The sequence below is a fragment of the Gymnodraco acuticeps genome, unplaced genomic scaffold, assembly GCF_902827175.1.
Source record: "Gymnodraco acuticeps unplaced genomic scaffold, fGymAcu1.1, whole genome shotgun sequence".
Taxonomy (NCBI): domain Eukaryota; kingdom Metazoa; phylum Chordata; class Actinopteri; order Perciformes; family Bathydraconidae; genus Gymnodraco; species Gymnodraco acuticeps.
The window spans coordinates 2,555,786-2,570,780 of NW_022989810.1; the positions used below are offsets into that span (position 1 = coordinate 2,555,786).

Sequence of the window (14,995 nt, forward strand, 5' to 3'; positions counted from 1 at the left end):
ATGAGGGTTCTCACTCTTTGAGAGCAGCAGCTTGAGATGACCTGGTGCCACGTTCCACCTTTAGTAGCTGCTCATTCAGCCGCCTCGTCACTGTCTCTCTATCCTGGTATCTGTGTATCTCTCCTGCTTCCATTCTCAGTCTCTCACTCACTCGCACTACATGTGCACAGACTCAAACAGTAAACAAAACGCCTGGAACTACTTTCATTATCAATTGAAATTCCCTCCAGAGGCACTTTTTTCTCTCCAACCTGCCTGAAACGCCTCAATTGGACTCCTTTGTTTTCTACTGTAACATAATGACATCACAAGCGCTTCTTTTGCCTAGTGCTCCAACACATTGTAGGTTAAAAGGCGGTACATTTCTGACACTTCTCTATGCGGTTAACCAATCACAACAGAGCCAGCCAGCCAATCAGAGTCTAATACGTCCTCCTTAATTGTTGGTCAATACAATGTCAGAAAAAGTCCAAAGCATCTCTTAAAAGATCTTGATTTGTCAGCCCAAAAAAAGAAAAGCAGAACATCACTATATTTGAAGTCTTAAACAGCTTATCTCCACCATTACAAAGTATCTAAACGATAAATCAATGATCAAAGAAGTTTTCCTGTTGATGGACTAATGGATTAGTAGACTGATTATGGAGCTCAAGTTCATTTTCATTGAACAATTGCACCACTGCCATAATAGATACAGTCACATATATAAAAAAAGGCCCACAAAACAAACTGTGTCAAATAGCAGCATTGACAAACCCTGGTCACATTATGACTGTTTAGAGACCTCTGCTGTACAGAGTGGAGGGATGACTTTCAGGGTTCAACAATGTGTTGTGCTGAATATGTCTGAAGGATTTTGAGAGATACATTAAGTCTGCCAGCTTTTCTACAGCAGGCATATGTTCCTCAGAAGCAGCGGGCTTCCCTCAGAGGGTCAGACGCTGTATATATCTTCCTCCACATTGGCTCTACTCAGGGTGTAGGTGGGGGATGGGCAATACAAGTGATAAAGTGCCCCCTTTGCCTTCTCTTCTCTACTCCCCCTGCTCCTGTTGGCTGAGGATACTTTTTGCATGTTCTATTTCATTGTGTTACTCCACCATTCAGCTCTATAGGTGTTTGTATAGCTTTTGTGGCTCTCACACTACTCCTGCACTGAGAGGCTTATGTAACACAGGAGGCCAGATGTTGTAGTATTGGAGCCGCTGTTGGTTGGGTTCTGTTCTGACTCAGTCCAGGATCCCTGAACTGCTGCAATCATATAACTTTCTTTTTGTAGGGAAATTAATATTAATATATTGCATTATATTTTAAACACGCAAGCTCCAATGCTTACTCTAGGGGGCTTCAACTGGCAATCTTAATACACAAGGTATGCGCTATGATTTTGCCAAAATGATGCTTAAATACAATAAATGTTCATAAAATGACAGCAGCTTGAGGCAGTGTCAATGTATCCAACACATGCAGTGAAACAGTACAGTATGCACTTAATTAAACATTACCAGAAAAAAATCTAGTTAACACAACCCATGTCTTGTTCTTAAATATTTCCCCACTGTCATGTTTTGCCAAGGGCATTTAAAATTGCGCAGCCAGGGGCAGGAAAATCCCTTCAAACTTTGCTGGAGGGATAAGAGCCCAGAGGATAAAACCTATGCTGACGAATGCAGATGTTATTTAGAACAAAGCCTTGAGATACAATAGAGCCTGTGCGGTGCTGTGCCACGCGGGAGATGGCAGGCTGATTGCTCTGTCAATGGGGACTGAGGCTGTCATATCAGCAGCGAGACCTGATAGCATCTTGGACGTCAATGTCTCTCGTTTCTCCCTGATGTCCTCTTCTCCTTTTCCTGTCCTCTCTTTTCCCCTTGTCCCTTCTCATTTCCTCTACCACATGCTAACCTGTCCTCAACTTTCCACTTATGTCTTCTGATTGTATCCTTTCCCTTTTGGCCCTGCTTAAAACCTATAAAGAGACTCATCAGGCCATATGTATAACAAGTCAAACTAGTTTTATCATCAACTAATCCCATAAAACAACCAACACCTACGATGGTTCGATCCTACCAGCAACCAAACCTCTTCAGTGCTTTTTCATTTCCCAAATAAAATGTAATAAACACATTAATGAGCCACACAGTTAAATTAGGTGGCATATTCCTTTAACATCTTGAACACAAGCCGTGCACTACTGTCATAAATGTGTTAGGGCAGCAACCATCTAATTTAAAAGTCTCTAACAAATCCTCCTGTTGGAGTTAAATCTCCATTAATCTGTATTTTGTATCAACATTGCAATCTCATACAAGTTTATTGTTTTGTTTTTATAGCCCACAACTTTATTTTTTTACTGTCACAGCTTTCATCCACGTTGCATCATGGTAGCTACAGTCAGCTGTTGCGCAGAAAAAATCTCATAAACCCACTATAAAATAATTGCTCAGCATCATATGGCACACTGACAAAGTTAGCGACTAGTTAGCTAACATAGTATAGCGCATACAAGCACCTTGTGTTTGTTGAATGGCCCGCAACTGTTTTACTTGTTACTCTTTACTCCTCTCTGGTAAACAAAAACACCCTGAAAACTCTGGCAGGAGCACTCATTCAAGGGTACTATGACTATGCTTGCACGTCATGGTACCATAGCACCTCCAAGGCGCTAAAAATAAAACTTCAACATCGCAAAATAAACTGGTCAGACTACTGCTTGACCTTTCATCTAGAACCCACCTCACCTCTGCCCACTTGACAACCTAGGATGGCTTAGAGTAGACGACAGAGTACAGCTACTTGCAATGGGCCTGGTCTACAAGATCCACTACACCTCTATGGTACCCATGTACATGTCAAAATTCTTCCCAAAGGTCAAGGAATACCATGATCATAACACCAGAGGGAGCTCCACAAATCATGTGAACCCAGATTTGGCACAAAAAAGGGGGAATACACGTTTCGCAATTATGCCACATCAAGGTGGAACGCTCTTCCCACAACTGTAAAGGAAAGTAAAACTATACTTACCTTCAAAACCTCTCTTAAAGAGCACCTTCGGGGGAGAGCATTGCAAAACTGGCCCCGGTAATGGTACAAATCTCAACCTGTCGTTCAATGGACAGCTTCCCCCCCCCATCTATGTATATACTCGCATTTTAGACTCTGTTACTAACTGTATATCTGTAGACTTGGTATGTCTTAAATGTCCGGTTAGGATGTATTAGAACGAAATCTAAAATGAAAATTGTAAACAAGCAATCTGTATGTAAAAAACTACCTGTATGTAAATTGTAAATAAGCCATCTGTATGTCAAATATGTCTTATATGTCTTAAATGACATGATGAATTGGAAATGGGGGGACCCTGATGTAAACAAGACGAAAGTCTTTCTCTGGTCTGCATCCCCTTAATAATTGTATGTTTTGAGCTGTACTGTACTGTACCCAATATACAAGCTGTTAATAAACGTTTCAATCAATCAATCAATCAATCAATTACCTACAATGACAAAGTTAGCAAAAAGCTAGCTAGCATAGCATTTAGTAAAGCTTATGAGGACGTTCTCAGTAGTTGGTTTAGACAAAAACAGAGCGAGATGAAGAAAAGTACATTAGACTTGCATTCATCAGTTGGCCAGAAACATAACTTAAAAATGTGTTTGTTGCTCCATGTCTGCTCCATGTGTAAAAATATGCTAGCCGTAATAACGGCATGTGCCATGTGTGTGATACTGATGATCATCTTGGTCTGGGATTCTACCCACAGTTAACCAGAGATAACTGACTAATGCCACAAATATATATATTTCTCACCTGTTTTTTCAAATGAGTTTGAGTGCCAGAGACACAGGGCAGGAGTTGATGGAAAAAAGAACAATATACAAGGATAATAACACTAGCTAAGTGCCTATGAAGAAAAATAGCACTGTGATTCAGCCCGGGTAAATCTAGTTAGACTAAATTCCCACACTTTCAGCCAACTGTGGAGGTCAAAGCAGACAAGCCAAATCTAGAGAGAAAAATGGCAGATGCAAGTGCGAAATCACAATACAGTAGGTTAATGGCTGACTTGTAAAAAAAAGGTAAATGGATAGAAGAGCATCAGAGGACCTCATCACTAGAATGATGCACCTTAACTCCCACAATAGCACAGCTTATGAGCAAGTTGTAAATATATAATTTCATGTATCATTGTCATGATGGCAATTGAACAGATTCCCCATATTCAGCTGAGCCAAACTACTTGACAGCATGCCAGCCTCCCATAACCAAAACACATTGTTACTTGAATTAGCATGATGATGTATTCATTTGGCGTGCGTTCTGCTTTATGGAGTCAAGACAGCATCCACTCTTACACTTTCTCTCCCTCTCTCCCTTGGGGGAAGTGGTGGGGGATGGGAACGCTCATGACAGAATCTGCTCTTTGCATGGGAAGGCGAGCAGAGCATGGGTGAGTGAGCTGAGGGAACAAGAGGATGGCAGCGAGAGAGAGGGAGAGTTAGTGAGAGAGTGTGTGTGTTTGTGTGTGTGTGTGTGTGTGTGTGTGTGTGTGTGTGTGTGTGTGTGTGTGTGTGTGTGTGTGTGTGTGTGTGTGTGTGTGTGGGTGTGTGTGGTGTGTGTGTGTGTGTGTGTGTGTGTGTGTGTGTGTGTGTGTGTGTGTGTGTGTGTGTGTGTGTGTGTGTGTGTGTGTGTGTGTGTTGTGGTGTGTGTATACTGTATATTGTCCAGTGGGAATCTTCTGAGCATTGCCTCGCCTCATTTCACAACCATAGGTCTGTCTTCTTTTTTTTTAATTCACAAGAGCTTTATTGGCAGGATCATAACTACAGTAAGTACAGTACTGCTACAGTAGGTTGGACAAGGTTTACAATTGAAGTATAATCATTTAAAGTGCAAGAAGACTACAGCATTGTGCACCACAGCAGCAACTAACTGTATATTGTTTTATAATAAATGCATCTGCCAATTAAAGAGGCCTTACTATGCTTTTGGGGGTTGTCGCTTTCCTGTATTGTGTTATATAGGTGAAACGCGATTGGAATCCTTTGTTTACTACCATAAGTGACATCACTATTTAATACTTGCGCTTCCATTGGCTAGCGCTCCAACACATTGTGCATGATGGGCGGGACATCTATAAGCGGTTGACCAATCACAACCAGCTAACCAATCAGAGCAGACTGGGCTCTGGTTTCAGACAGAGGGTGAAAAGAGGTGCTGCAGCACAGACAGTATGAGAAAAATAAAGAGCTTTTTGAACATTAAAGCATGGAAACATGTCAAAAATATGAACCTGAAGATGAGCATAATAAACCTTTAAGGTTTGGTATAAAATGGCAGAAAATAGTGTCTATCCCAGTTCCTCAAAGTCCAAGGTGATGTCTTTCAATTAACCAATTTGTCATCTGATTATTCAATTGGGTGAGCTGGCAGCCCATATACTGGGGCTCGGTCCTCGTGCGGAGGACTAGGGTTCAAATTCAGCCTGGAATCATTTACCGCGTGTGATCCCTTCTGTCTCCTTCTCTCAAATGTGGCGCTTCAGGGACACTGATAGTGTACACACTGCTTCATCTCATTGAGGTTTGAAGATTTGTTTTGCCTATTTGTTGCTTACGTGATTTTTTTCCGGTTGTTTTGGTCTAATGCGGCTTTCACACCAGCGCTTTTCCCTTTCTAGCTCCGAGCTAGAGCTTTTCTGGTTCAGCTCCGGTTTCCCTTTTCTGCTCCCGCTCTGTTCACACCGCCCTTAGCACCCGACTGGTGCTGCCGCTGCTGCGTCATGACGTCATCGTTTACATAGCTGATTTGCTCCCCAACAGCATTACGGCGCTCACAACAACAACGGGGAACTGCGTCGGGTCGATGATCGTGTTGCTTTTAATCACACGAAGCCAGATTAAATTGAATAACGACTTCTCCAACCTTATACTTTGCTCCAGAGTACCGTGGTTCATTGTTTATTAATGTGTTTCTGCAGCATTTACCGACCGCTGCAGTGTTGGCTGCTCTTCCACGGGAGTTTATTCTCCTCCGTTAGCTCCCGGTTAGCTCACACTGCTGCGGCCGCTCTAAAGTATTCACTGTCCGACTCACACAAGCAGCTGATACATATCCCCAGTTCCCCTTAGCCTAAGTGAATGTGTGTCAGTCTGAATTGACGCTGTTTGGTATCACAACGCTGTTATGAAAGTTTCTCTGGTATAAAATGGGTGATGTTAGCATAGCAACCATAGATAGCAACCGAAGCTAAACTGACTACTTGCTATTGCTATCCTATTGTGACATAAACCGTTTTCTACAGGCACATTTTACCGGCGTATTTTTATTATGATTCTACTTGTGATAGTCGGACACGACAACCTGTGCAGCCCATGTATTGATTCCATCCGATAGCTGCTATAATACAAAACAAAACGTCTGCCTCTCTCCACAATGATCAATAACAATGAACGGATGGTCAAAGTAAGGTACAAATAAACAGAATCACACGAAGCCTGGTTAGTGTTGCCTGACTTTATAAAGTGTGTTTATAAGCACTACTGCTTGTAGGCAGGCATGACAGTCGACCCATGTTCAGGGGAGGAGGGTTTAGTTTCCTGCACGCCTCGACGTAAGAGAGACGTAAGCGACGCCACCTCTTAGCTCCGAAGCTCTTGCCTCTAGACCAGTGGTTCTCAAACTTTTTCGGTCAGGCCCCCCCTTTAGAGAAAAAAAAAAGTCGGGCCCCCCCAACACAAATAGTCAGGCTCAGTGGCGGCGCCAGAGATTTCTTTTGGGGGTTGCTGTGGGGTAGCTTGACCTTTCATAGAGCGTGCTCAAACATTTAGGGTTTCCCATTAATGTACGGTCGCTACAGTGGAATTTTCTACTGCAACACTCCCCCACGCACATACACTATGTACCCGCGACTGTTACAATGAAGGCTCGATATCAAGTCTCGGCATATAGGTGTAAGCAGGGGTAAAGTGCTATTTTTATAGGTGGTGTGTGGACCTCACATAGGGGGGTCCGGGGGCATGCTCCCCCGGGAAGATTTTTAAATATTGAAGTTGAAAGCATCAATCTGGTGCACTTTGAGAGCAAAATGAAGAGATCTATGGATACATCTCTCAACACCCAGATGAAACAGAATTGTAAACAGATTTACTATTTCTTTATGGATATTTTATAAATCACTCTTTTAAACTTTATTCTTGTTTTACTGTCATATAGTATTTCATAGCTGTTTTTCATGTATTCTCTTATTTTTTTATAACTATAATGATCATATAAACGTGTGCCTCGGAAATAATTGTTTACATTAATGGTGACCAAAACGTTTGAGACCCACTGAGATAACACTGAGAGAGTCCTTTATCTCACTGAGTCTCTCAGTCTGACAGGAGAGGACTCTCCTCCACTTTGTTGTTAAAAAAACTCCTTATATCCGTTAGCGTAGCTCGCTAGCACCAGAAGCTAACATCAACGATCTCCGGTACCGGTGCGCTATCTCTCTCTCTCGCTCACGCACGCACACAAAATGGCTCGTCCCACACACACACACACACACACACAGAGCCGAGCTTTAATGAAACACAGAGACCCAGACGTAATAGTACTGTATCATATTATTTTCGAATCAATAATTTTTCAAAATATGATTTTTTTTTTTTTTTTATAATCTTTTTTTTTTTTTTAATAACCATTTTTTCTCCTGGTCTCTCGCGCCCCCCCTGTCACGCCCCCCACTTTGAGAACCACTGCTCTAGACCGACAATTTTTTGGAGCTGGAAGTGAACCCGATTCCGGAGCTAAGAGCCGGCGCCGCTGCGGTGTAAACAGGAAAAACCGGCGCTTTTCAGGCTCCAGCTCCGAGCCGGAGCTGAAAAAGCGCTGGTGTGAAAGGGGCATAAGAGCTTCTTTCGTTTCTTGTTATTTGAGTTATTGCAGCACATGATTTGCTTCTCCACTCTTTACACATGCTGTAAATCAGGAAGTGTTGCTCTGCCTCTTGTTTGTAGAACTGACACAGTAGCATGTTTTCTTTGGGTTGTTCGGTTAAGGACTTTCTCAGCCTCTGATCAAATCTTACACTTGGTAAGGGCAACAAATAATGACATTTGAATGCTTGGGTCTCTATAACATGTGTGCACTCCACCACTGCTCTTCTCTCAGAAGGGCTGAGATCCTACAGCCTCCAGGGAGGGACACAGGGCCTCTCTACTCTGACCCCAGCTGTTACACTGAGCTCTCAGGCACTATCAGATAAATGACCAGGACTGGGGGATGAATTGTGCATGTGTGCCGGGGGTTGGTGGTGGGAGGGGGGCTAACTGAAAAAGGAAATGGGATGTGATCAATCAAAGATAAATTCTAGGTCAATGCTCTTCATGTTTAATACACACACCAACCCCCCAACACCTTTCAACATAGCTTACTCACCAGAGGTACGATTGTTCTTTAAATCATTAGGGAGATAACTAGATTGTAGATCGTAACCTCCTTATTACTTATGTAAACAATTCTCTATACTTCCATTTATCATAAAATATTCAAATTAAATAATGAATGTCTTGTCTGATTTGATTAGAGAAATAGTATAAAGGGATGACAGTGTAGGTAATGTAACAGTGTAGATAGTAAGAAGGTATTATCTAAAATAGGGCTTGGCAATATGACTGAAATTACATTGAAACCACAAGTTTCGGACATCCTTCACCCACATGCCCCACCCCGGAACCTGCGGTCCTCAGACTCTGGCCTGCTTACCACCCCCCGCACCAAACTGCGAACCTACGGGGACAGAGCCTTCAGTGTGGCAGCCCCCACCCTCTGGAACGCTCTCCCTGCGGAGATACGCAACATCCCCACACTTGAAGCCTTCAAAAGGGCCCTCAAGTCCCATCTGTTTGCCAAGGCTTTCGGCCCCTAAATCGATCTGTTGTTCTGTTTGTCTGTCTTTTGTTTTGTTATGTTTGTCTTTGCACTATTACTTGTGAAGCGACCTTGGGTCCCCTGAAAGGCGCTATAGAAATTGAAGCTATTATTATTATTATTATTAAGTGTTTGGTAGAAATGTACTTAAGGAGGTCATATCACCTCTTGTCACCCTCCGTCTGAAACCAGAGCCCAGTCTGCTCTGATTAGTTAGCTGGCTGGCTCTGTTGTGATTGGTCAACTGCTTAGAAATATCCTGCCCCTTAGCTTGTCATGTACAATGTGTTGGAGCGCTAGCCAATAGAAGTGCAAGTGTTACATGACGATGACACTATATTATGGAAGGGAAAAAAAAGGAGTCCAATGGATGCGTTTCAGGCCGGGGGGGGGGGGGGGGGGGGGGGGGGGGGGGGGGGAGAGGGGAGAGATATTCCCTCTGGAGGCAACACAGGGATTTTAGCATTGTCAGACCATTGACATGCACAAAAACTACAGGGAAGGGAAAACCCCAAAAGGCATTACAACTAAGAAGAATATATTTTAAAATCAATACATATCATGACATATAGTCAACTCATTTTGTTCATATTTAATCAAGTTAGCTTGGTATCTCCCTCTATTAACGACATCATCATTTTGATACAGTCATACTGTTTAAAAGAGAATGCAACAAAAGTGTTCATTGAAAATAGTGCGGAAGTCATTAAAACATGTCCTTAATATCCCCTGTGACAAAAAAAGATTTGGATTTCTGTTCTCCTCAAATCTCCTGATACACATGATGTTTCAGCAACAGGGAACAGAACAGGGCTTCCTTCCTCTTTTGCTATAAAGAAGGGGGTACCCAAATAGATGGCAAAGCAGCAGACACCTCTCACTGGGAGATCCTCCTACAGGGCAGCCAGTATAATTAGCACTGTCAAAGGAGGTCCCTTAACAAGTATCACAGCCAAATTCATGAAGATGAATGATGTCACAAGATAGAGAAGGAACTGGGATATTTACTGGGACACAAGCTAGGTGTTGTTTAAAGTAGAGAGACAGCTAAATAAGTCATCAGTGAACACTTCAGAGGTATGCAACATCCACACTTAAAATGTCTCAAAAGGATTGGCCCTATGTTTTGTTGAGTTGTGTACATACATTAACCCAAATATTTCTAACCATTTTTTAACTTTTAAATAACAGTCAGTCCTTAAAATGCCGTCAGCATTTTTGTCTGCCACGACCCTGGATGAATAATGTTTGTATTCAGAGGTCTGGATCCTCAGTTATCAGAGAAACAATGTGACTTAACGTTAGCCTTTAGCTTGTAGCCAATCCAAACTGTGTCCACCACAAACACTGAATTCAACATCATACTTCTTTATTCAGTGTTTTACCAGATTGAATCACTAGGTCCATTATTTGAGATGAGGAGACCTGGTAGAAAAATACCTTCTGGACTTCTGGATATTTTGTGATCACAGAAACAAGATAAGTTTATTAACAGTGCTGAAATATGTACACTGAAAGAAACTAAAAAATGATGCTAATGGTGGTGGACACAACAACTCCCATTAATCAACAGTACTTCACAATATCACCAAACTCTGTGTTTAGATGTTGTTTTGATAGAGGGAGCCCTGGTAACAATCTTATCTGGTTATGATACTTGTGTGTGTCGAGACATTGTGTGTGATTCATAATATAGGTAGCACCATATGTAGCAAGAGAAATAGGACCAATGAGAAAGCATCAGAGGGTAAAGTTGTGAAAGAGAAAGCCCCCCCCTCCCCTTTCTTAGCCACCAAGCAGAACCAGGAAGCAGCCCAAGAGGACTGTAGGAGCATGGGAGAAAGGAGAAGTGGAGCCCCGGGAGTTGTGTGGGTCACCCCATCATCATCACAGGCAGCTGATGCCTGCCTGTGGGATACACAGTGCCTGGGTGGGTGGGGGTGGGGGTCCCATAGCCATTATTGCTGTACTGCTCAGAGACTCAGTGGTACATGGAAAGCTAGCTTTAGCTATAGCATATTCAGTTAAATGGAACAAATGCACCTGCTTAATTCATGTGTATATTTTGTATGTAAAAGTTCACTAAATATACTTCTATCCCTGCAGCCTTCTAGGCTCCAGAATTCTGAGAATGACCTATAGATATGTAAAGTGCCGTCTTATGGACTTTTAAGGAATCGATTCTCATTGGTGCAGCCCATGTTGTACTTGCAGACATTCAAAGGCCTACTAAGAAAGAGCAGGCTAACAGTGAGTAGCTAATTATATGCAAGTCAGCAGCAATGGATTTCCATCCATGCTCTCTGTAGCACTTCTAGTGAGATGACAGCAAGTTGGCAAGCTCTGCAGCTGGAGGCTTCTCTCTCTCTCTTCTCCATCCCTCCATCCTCCCAGGATTCCCTCTGTTAGATTACACACTTCGATGTTAGAACTGCCTCCTTTCCCCCAAACGCCATCCGAACCGCGTTGGGTTTAGGCCGTGACTGCGACAGATGCACACAGACTATAGGGTCGCATGATGCAGAGTGGGTGTTTGTTTCTGACACTGCTGTAAAATGCTAGAAACCAATCCAATGACAAGTTAATCCACTGCAGTCGTACCTATGCCAGGCCTGAGCATATTAAAGCTGCTTTAGAATGTGTTATGCTGGTGTGATTCATCGGTAAAGAAGCTAGGGATTTACTGTAATGATGAGTCACCTTGTTCATATAGACACAACAAAGTAAATGCTGAATGAAATGGTGAAAGACAACATAACTATTAAGAGGTCCTGCATGTTTCTTACAAATCAGAATCCCTGAAACACAACAAAATGGAGGCAGACAGCCCTAAATATTAACTCTACGTCTTTTGCCGGCTGCAGTTTAACCCAACTAGCAAGATAAACTCAGAAGTTACAAAGACATGCATGACAGAAAAAGCTATAACACACAATGTTAAGGAAATTAGCATGCTAGCTATTGACCTTTCTTGTATAAATGTAACTTTGTGGCCTGCAATCAGAGTTACCTAACATTATGGTGAGACAGTCAGTCAGTCATGTCCCTCACAAAAAAACAACAACGTCCTCTTCTGCCCATGCTTAGTGATGACAAGGCTTTGACATCACTGTCAGACTAAGAATGACTAAAACTGACAATCCTCTTTACCTCAGAGAAAGAGAAATAGGAAAAAAAAACACTCCGCTATTGGGGAGGGGGGAGAGACTAGTGAAAGAGGAAGGAAGGCAGAAAAGGCCTGCATGATTCACACAGCACGCACCACAGCGGCTGAGGTAGCCGTGTCTTGGAGTACATGAGTCATGTTTATCATGCAGCAGCACTAGGTAGGGATTGCACAATTTTCACTCCATTAGGAATGCTGCTGCCTTAGTGCAAATGTGTACCTGATACTGGAGAGTAACATCTCTAATGCCTCTAAAAGGCTCCCAGTGATGGTGGCACACATCTTTCACACGGATGTCACTAGCCATGCTGGTGGAGGCTGCAGCAACAGAAAAACCTGCCAGAGATCTCCAGCAGAAATTCTGATTGATTTACTCATCAGCTGCTCCCTTATGCTACATTCAAAAGCACTAGTCAAAATCCACATGTGCATCATTTTCATTGAAGAAGGCAAACTACATGAAAATCAACAGGATGGGAATATTTAAGGCAACCCTCTTTAAATCCTCCTCTCTTCACTAGCCAGGGCTTTCCTAAGAGTGCCAGACCAATATTTTAATTAACAAACCCAAGTGTGTTTTTTAATTGCCAGGGCAAGACGATAGAGTGTAATTCTCCACATAAAGCAGAGTTATGGCTCACGCGCCAACGGTTAAAGCGATTGATGGCGGTAAAATCAGTCCGGTCCCACCTTAAGAAGTAAAACCCCTACAGTGGACAGCGCCGTGGTGCTGAAACAAGCTCCGAGCGACATCTGTACACAAGAGATGGGGGGGGGGGGGGGGTTGATGGGGATGGTGATGGGGAGGGGGGGTGACAGCATCTACCTAGACTCTAACGTTTGAAATCACACACCACCCCGCGTTCGCCATTGCCACAAAGGACACCCTTAAATGATCTTTCCAGGTCATATTGTGTAATCTCGGTGACGCTCGTGGGGAAAGGTTGTAAGCAATTTGGCGTGGCCTTTTTACGTGAAAATGGCGCCCGTTGCTTGCTAAACCCAGCCCCTTCTAGTACAGCTATAGCTACAACAAAGTGGGGGAAAGCGGTCTATGAGTGTATGCCGCATTATAAAACGATACACACACATTGAGATAAGTGTTTTCAAACGGGGGGAGGCGAGAGGTGATAACCAGGCGAAGGAAAGATGGATGTCACCTTGGTGCTACCGGCTAGTAAACGACTATTTAGGATGTCAAGAGCCACCAGTATCTCACAGTGTATGAGTTGTAATAACCCACAAACAGCAACAGCTCAACTATATCCGCTTTCTCCTTACTTTAACATCGTCTGTTCCTTCGCATCCTCCTTCTTCTGTCGGTCCATGACACCGAGGATGATCTTCCTCTCATCCTCGGTGAGGTGGCTCAGGTCCGGCATGTCGCCGGCCGCTGAGGCAGCAGCAGCAGCGGCGGCAGCGGCAGCAGGGCCAGGGCCGCCCCGGGGCCCGTGTGGAGCAGACATCTTTTACACACAGCTGGCTACAATAAAAACGAGAAAAGCACTGTCAACCAGCAGCATTCCGGTCGGTATTTGTGTTACCAAGCCGTCAAATATCAGATTGGAAGTGGGGTTTGCTGGAGGTTCACAGGCGGCATGACATCTCGGTTAGGAGTAGCCTATCATACACATTGCTGCAGAAATAAGCGTCAAAATATCAATATCAGGCTTTATCCTCATCTATTAAATGCCTATAACGGGGTTATGAAACACCCTGCAGCCGAATGCAAACAGCAATATGTAGAACATTTACACATGGACATTTCTGACATAGGGTTAGAATAAGATGCCCTTAAAAGAAGCAAGAGTGCACAGGCTGTGAACTACATCCTTCAGGTATTCCTAACACAAGCCTCCATCCAGGGATACAAAAAGTAGAAACATACAGAGGTTTAAAAAGCCAACTCTTGCCTTTTATTTTGCAGTCATGTTAAATCCTGTCTAACCCATCGCTGCCATCCTTTAGAGAGGTTTCACTCGCATGGTGGAATAAAAGATGCCCGGTCCCGGTCCTTGTTTGTTTTGAGTCCTTAACCCTCCTCTGTCACTCTGGTTAGCTCTTTCCTCCAGGTTGGTAATTCTTGGAGATTTCTTAAATGCACAAAAATGGATGCAATGAGAGAGAGAGATTAGAGAGAGATTGAGAGGAGGTGAGAGAGAGAGAGGAGGGAAAAAATCCAGATAGGAAGAGGGAGGCGGAGCGATGGGAACACGTAGAGGAATAAGCCGAGAGGACGCTGGATGTTCATGACAGCAGGCGGATAGCAGCAGCGAAAACACGGACTGGAGGAGCGGTGCCAGGAAGAGCATGATGCATATTTCATAACCGGATCATGAGCACAGTGAGAGGGGAGATAAATACAGAACATGACTAGTGACAATGACTGTTACTGCAGGTGTGGCAGCGCTTCCTATCAGGCCGCTTTTTAGGCTTTGATGCCAGCTGATGGGAGAAAGGCTGTGATGATGAATGGAAGAACAAACAATTACACAAGCCCTGTCTGTGGATATTTCTTAAACAATTGTAAAAAAAAAATGTATGGACTTTAGCCAGCTCTTAGTTGCTATCAAAGAGTATATTTATAATAACAAATAATTTCACAATATTTGTTTCGATTAGTTTTGAAATCTGGTGTTGACAAGCTTTGAACAATAAACGTTTTTCACACGAGTATCATTAATCAAATCAGGATGTTTGTAACATTACGAAACACGTCTTTTATACTATTTATAATAAATAAACTTCATGTATGTGCATATATTTGATATGAGATAATTTACCAAATAGTTGATCGGGCCCCTTCTAGTATCTGAAATAGTCATTTTCCTGTGATACTATATTTAGTATGTGGTCACATGGGACTGCTGTTATCCAATGTTATCTCCTAAAAAAATATATATAGAAAAA

At 43.0% G+C, this 14,995-nt stretch overlaps 1 protein-coding gene across 34 annotated transcripts in view; it reads right to left on the bottom strand.

The window, feature by feature from the left end:
* rims2a (regulating synaptic membrane exocytosis 2a) overlaps positions 1-14,210 on the bottom strand; it is a 172,623-nt gene extending 158,413 nt beyond the window's left edge. For all 34 annotated transcript variants that reach the window (XM_034229151.1, XM_034229009.1, XM_034228994.1 and 31 more), the window contains exons 1-2: positions 13,999-14,210; positions 13,367-13,568 (exon numbers count right to left, since the gene is read on the bottom strand). In XM_034229151.1, coding sequence (XP_034085042.1) covers positions 13,367-13,551 — 185 coding nt within the window. In that variant the 5' untranslated portion in view covers positions 13,552-13,568; positions 13,999-14,210. The remainder of the gene's footprint in view (positions 1-13,366; positions 13,569-13,998) is intronic.
* Between the last annotated feature and the right edge of the window lie 785 nt (positions 14,211-14,995).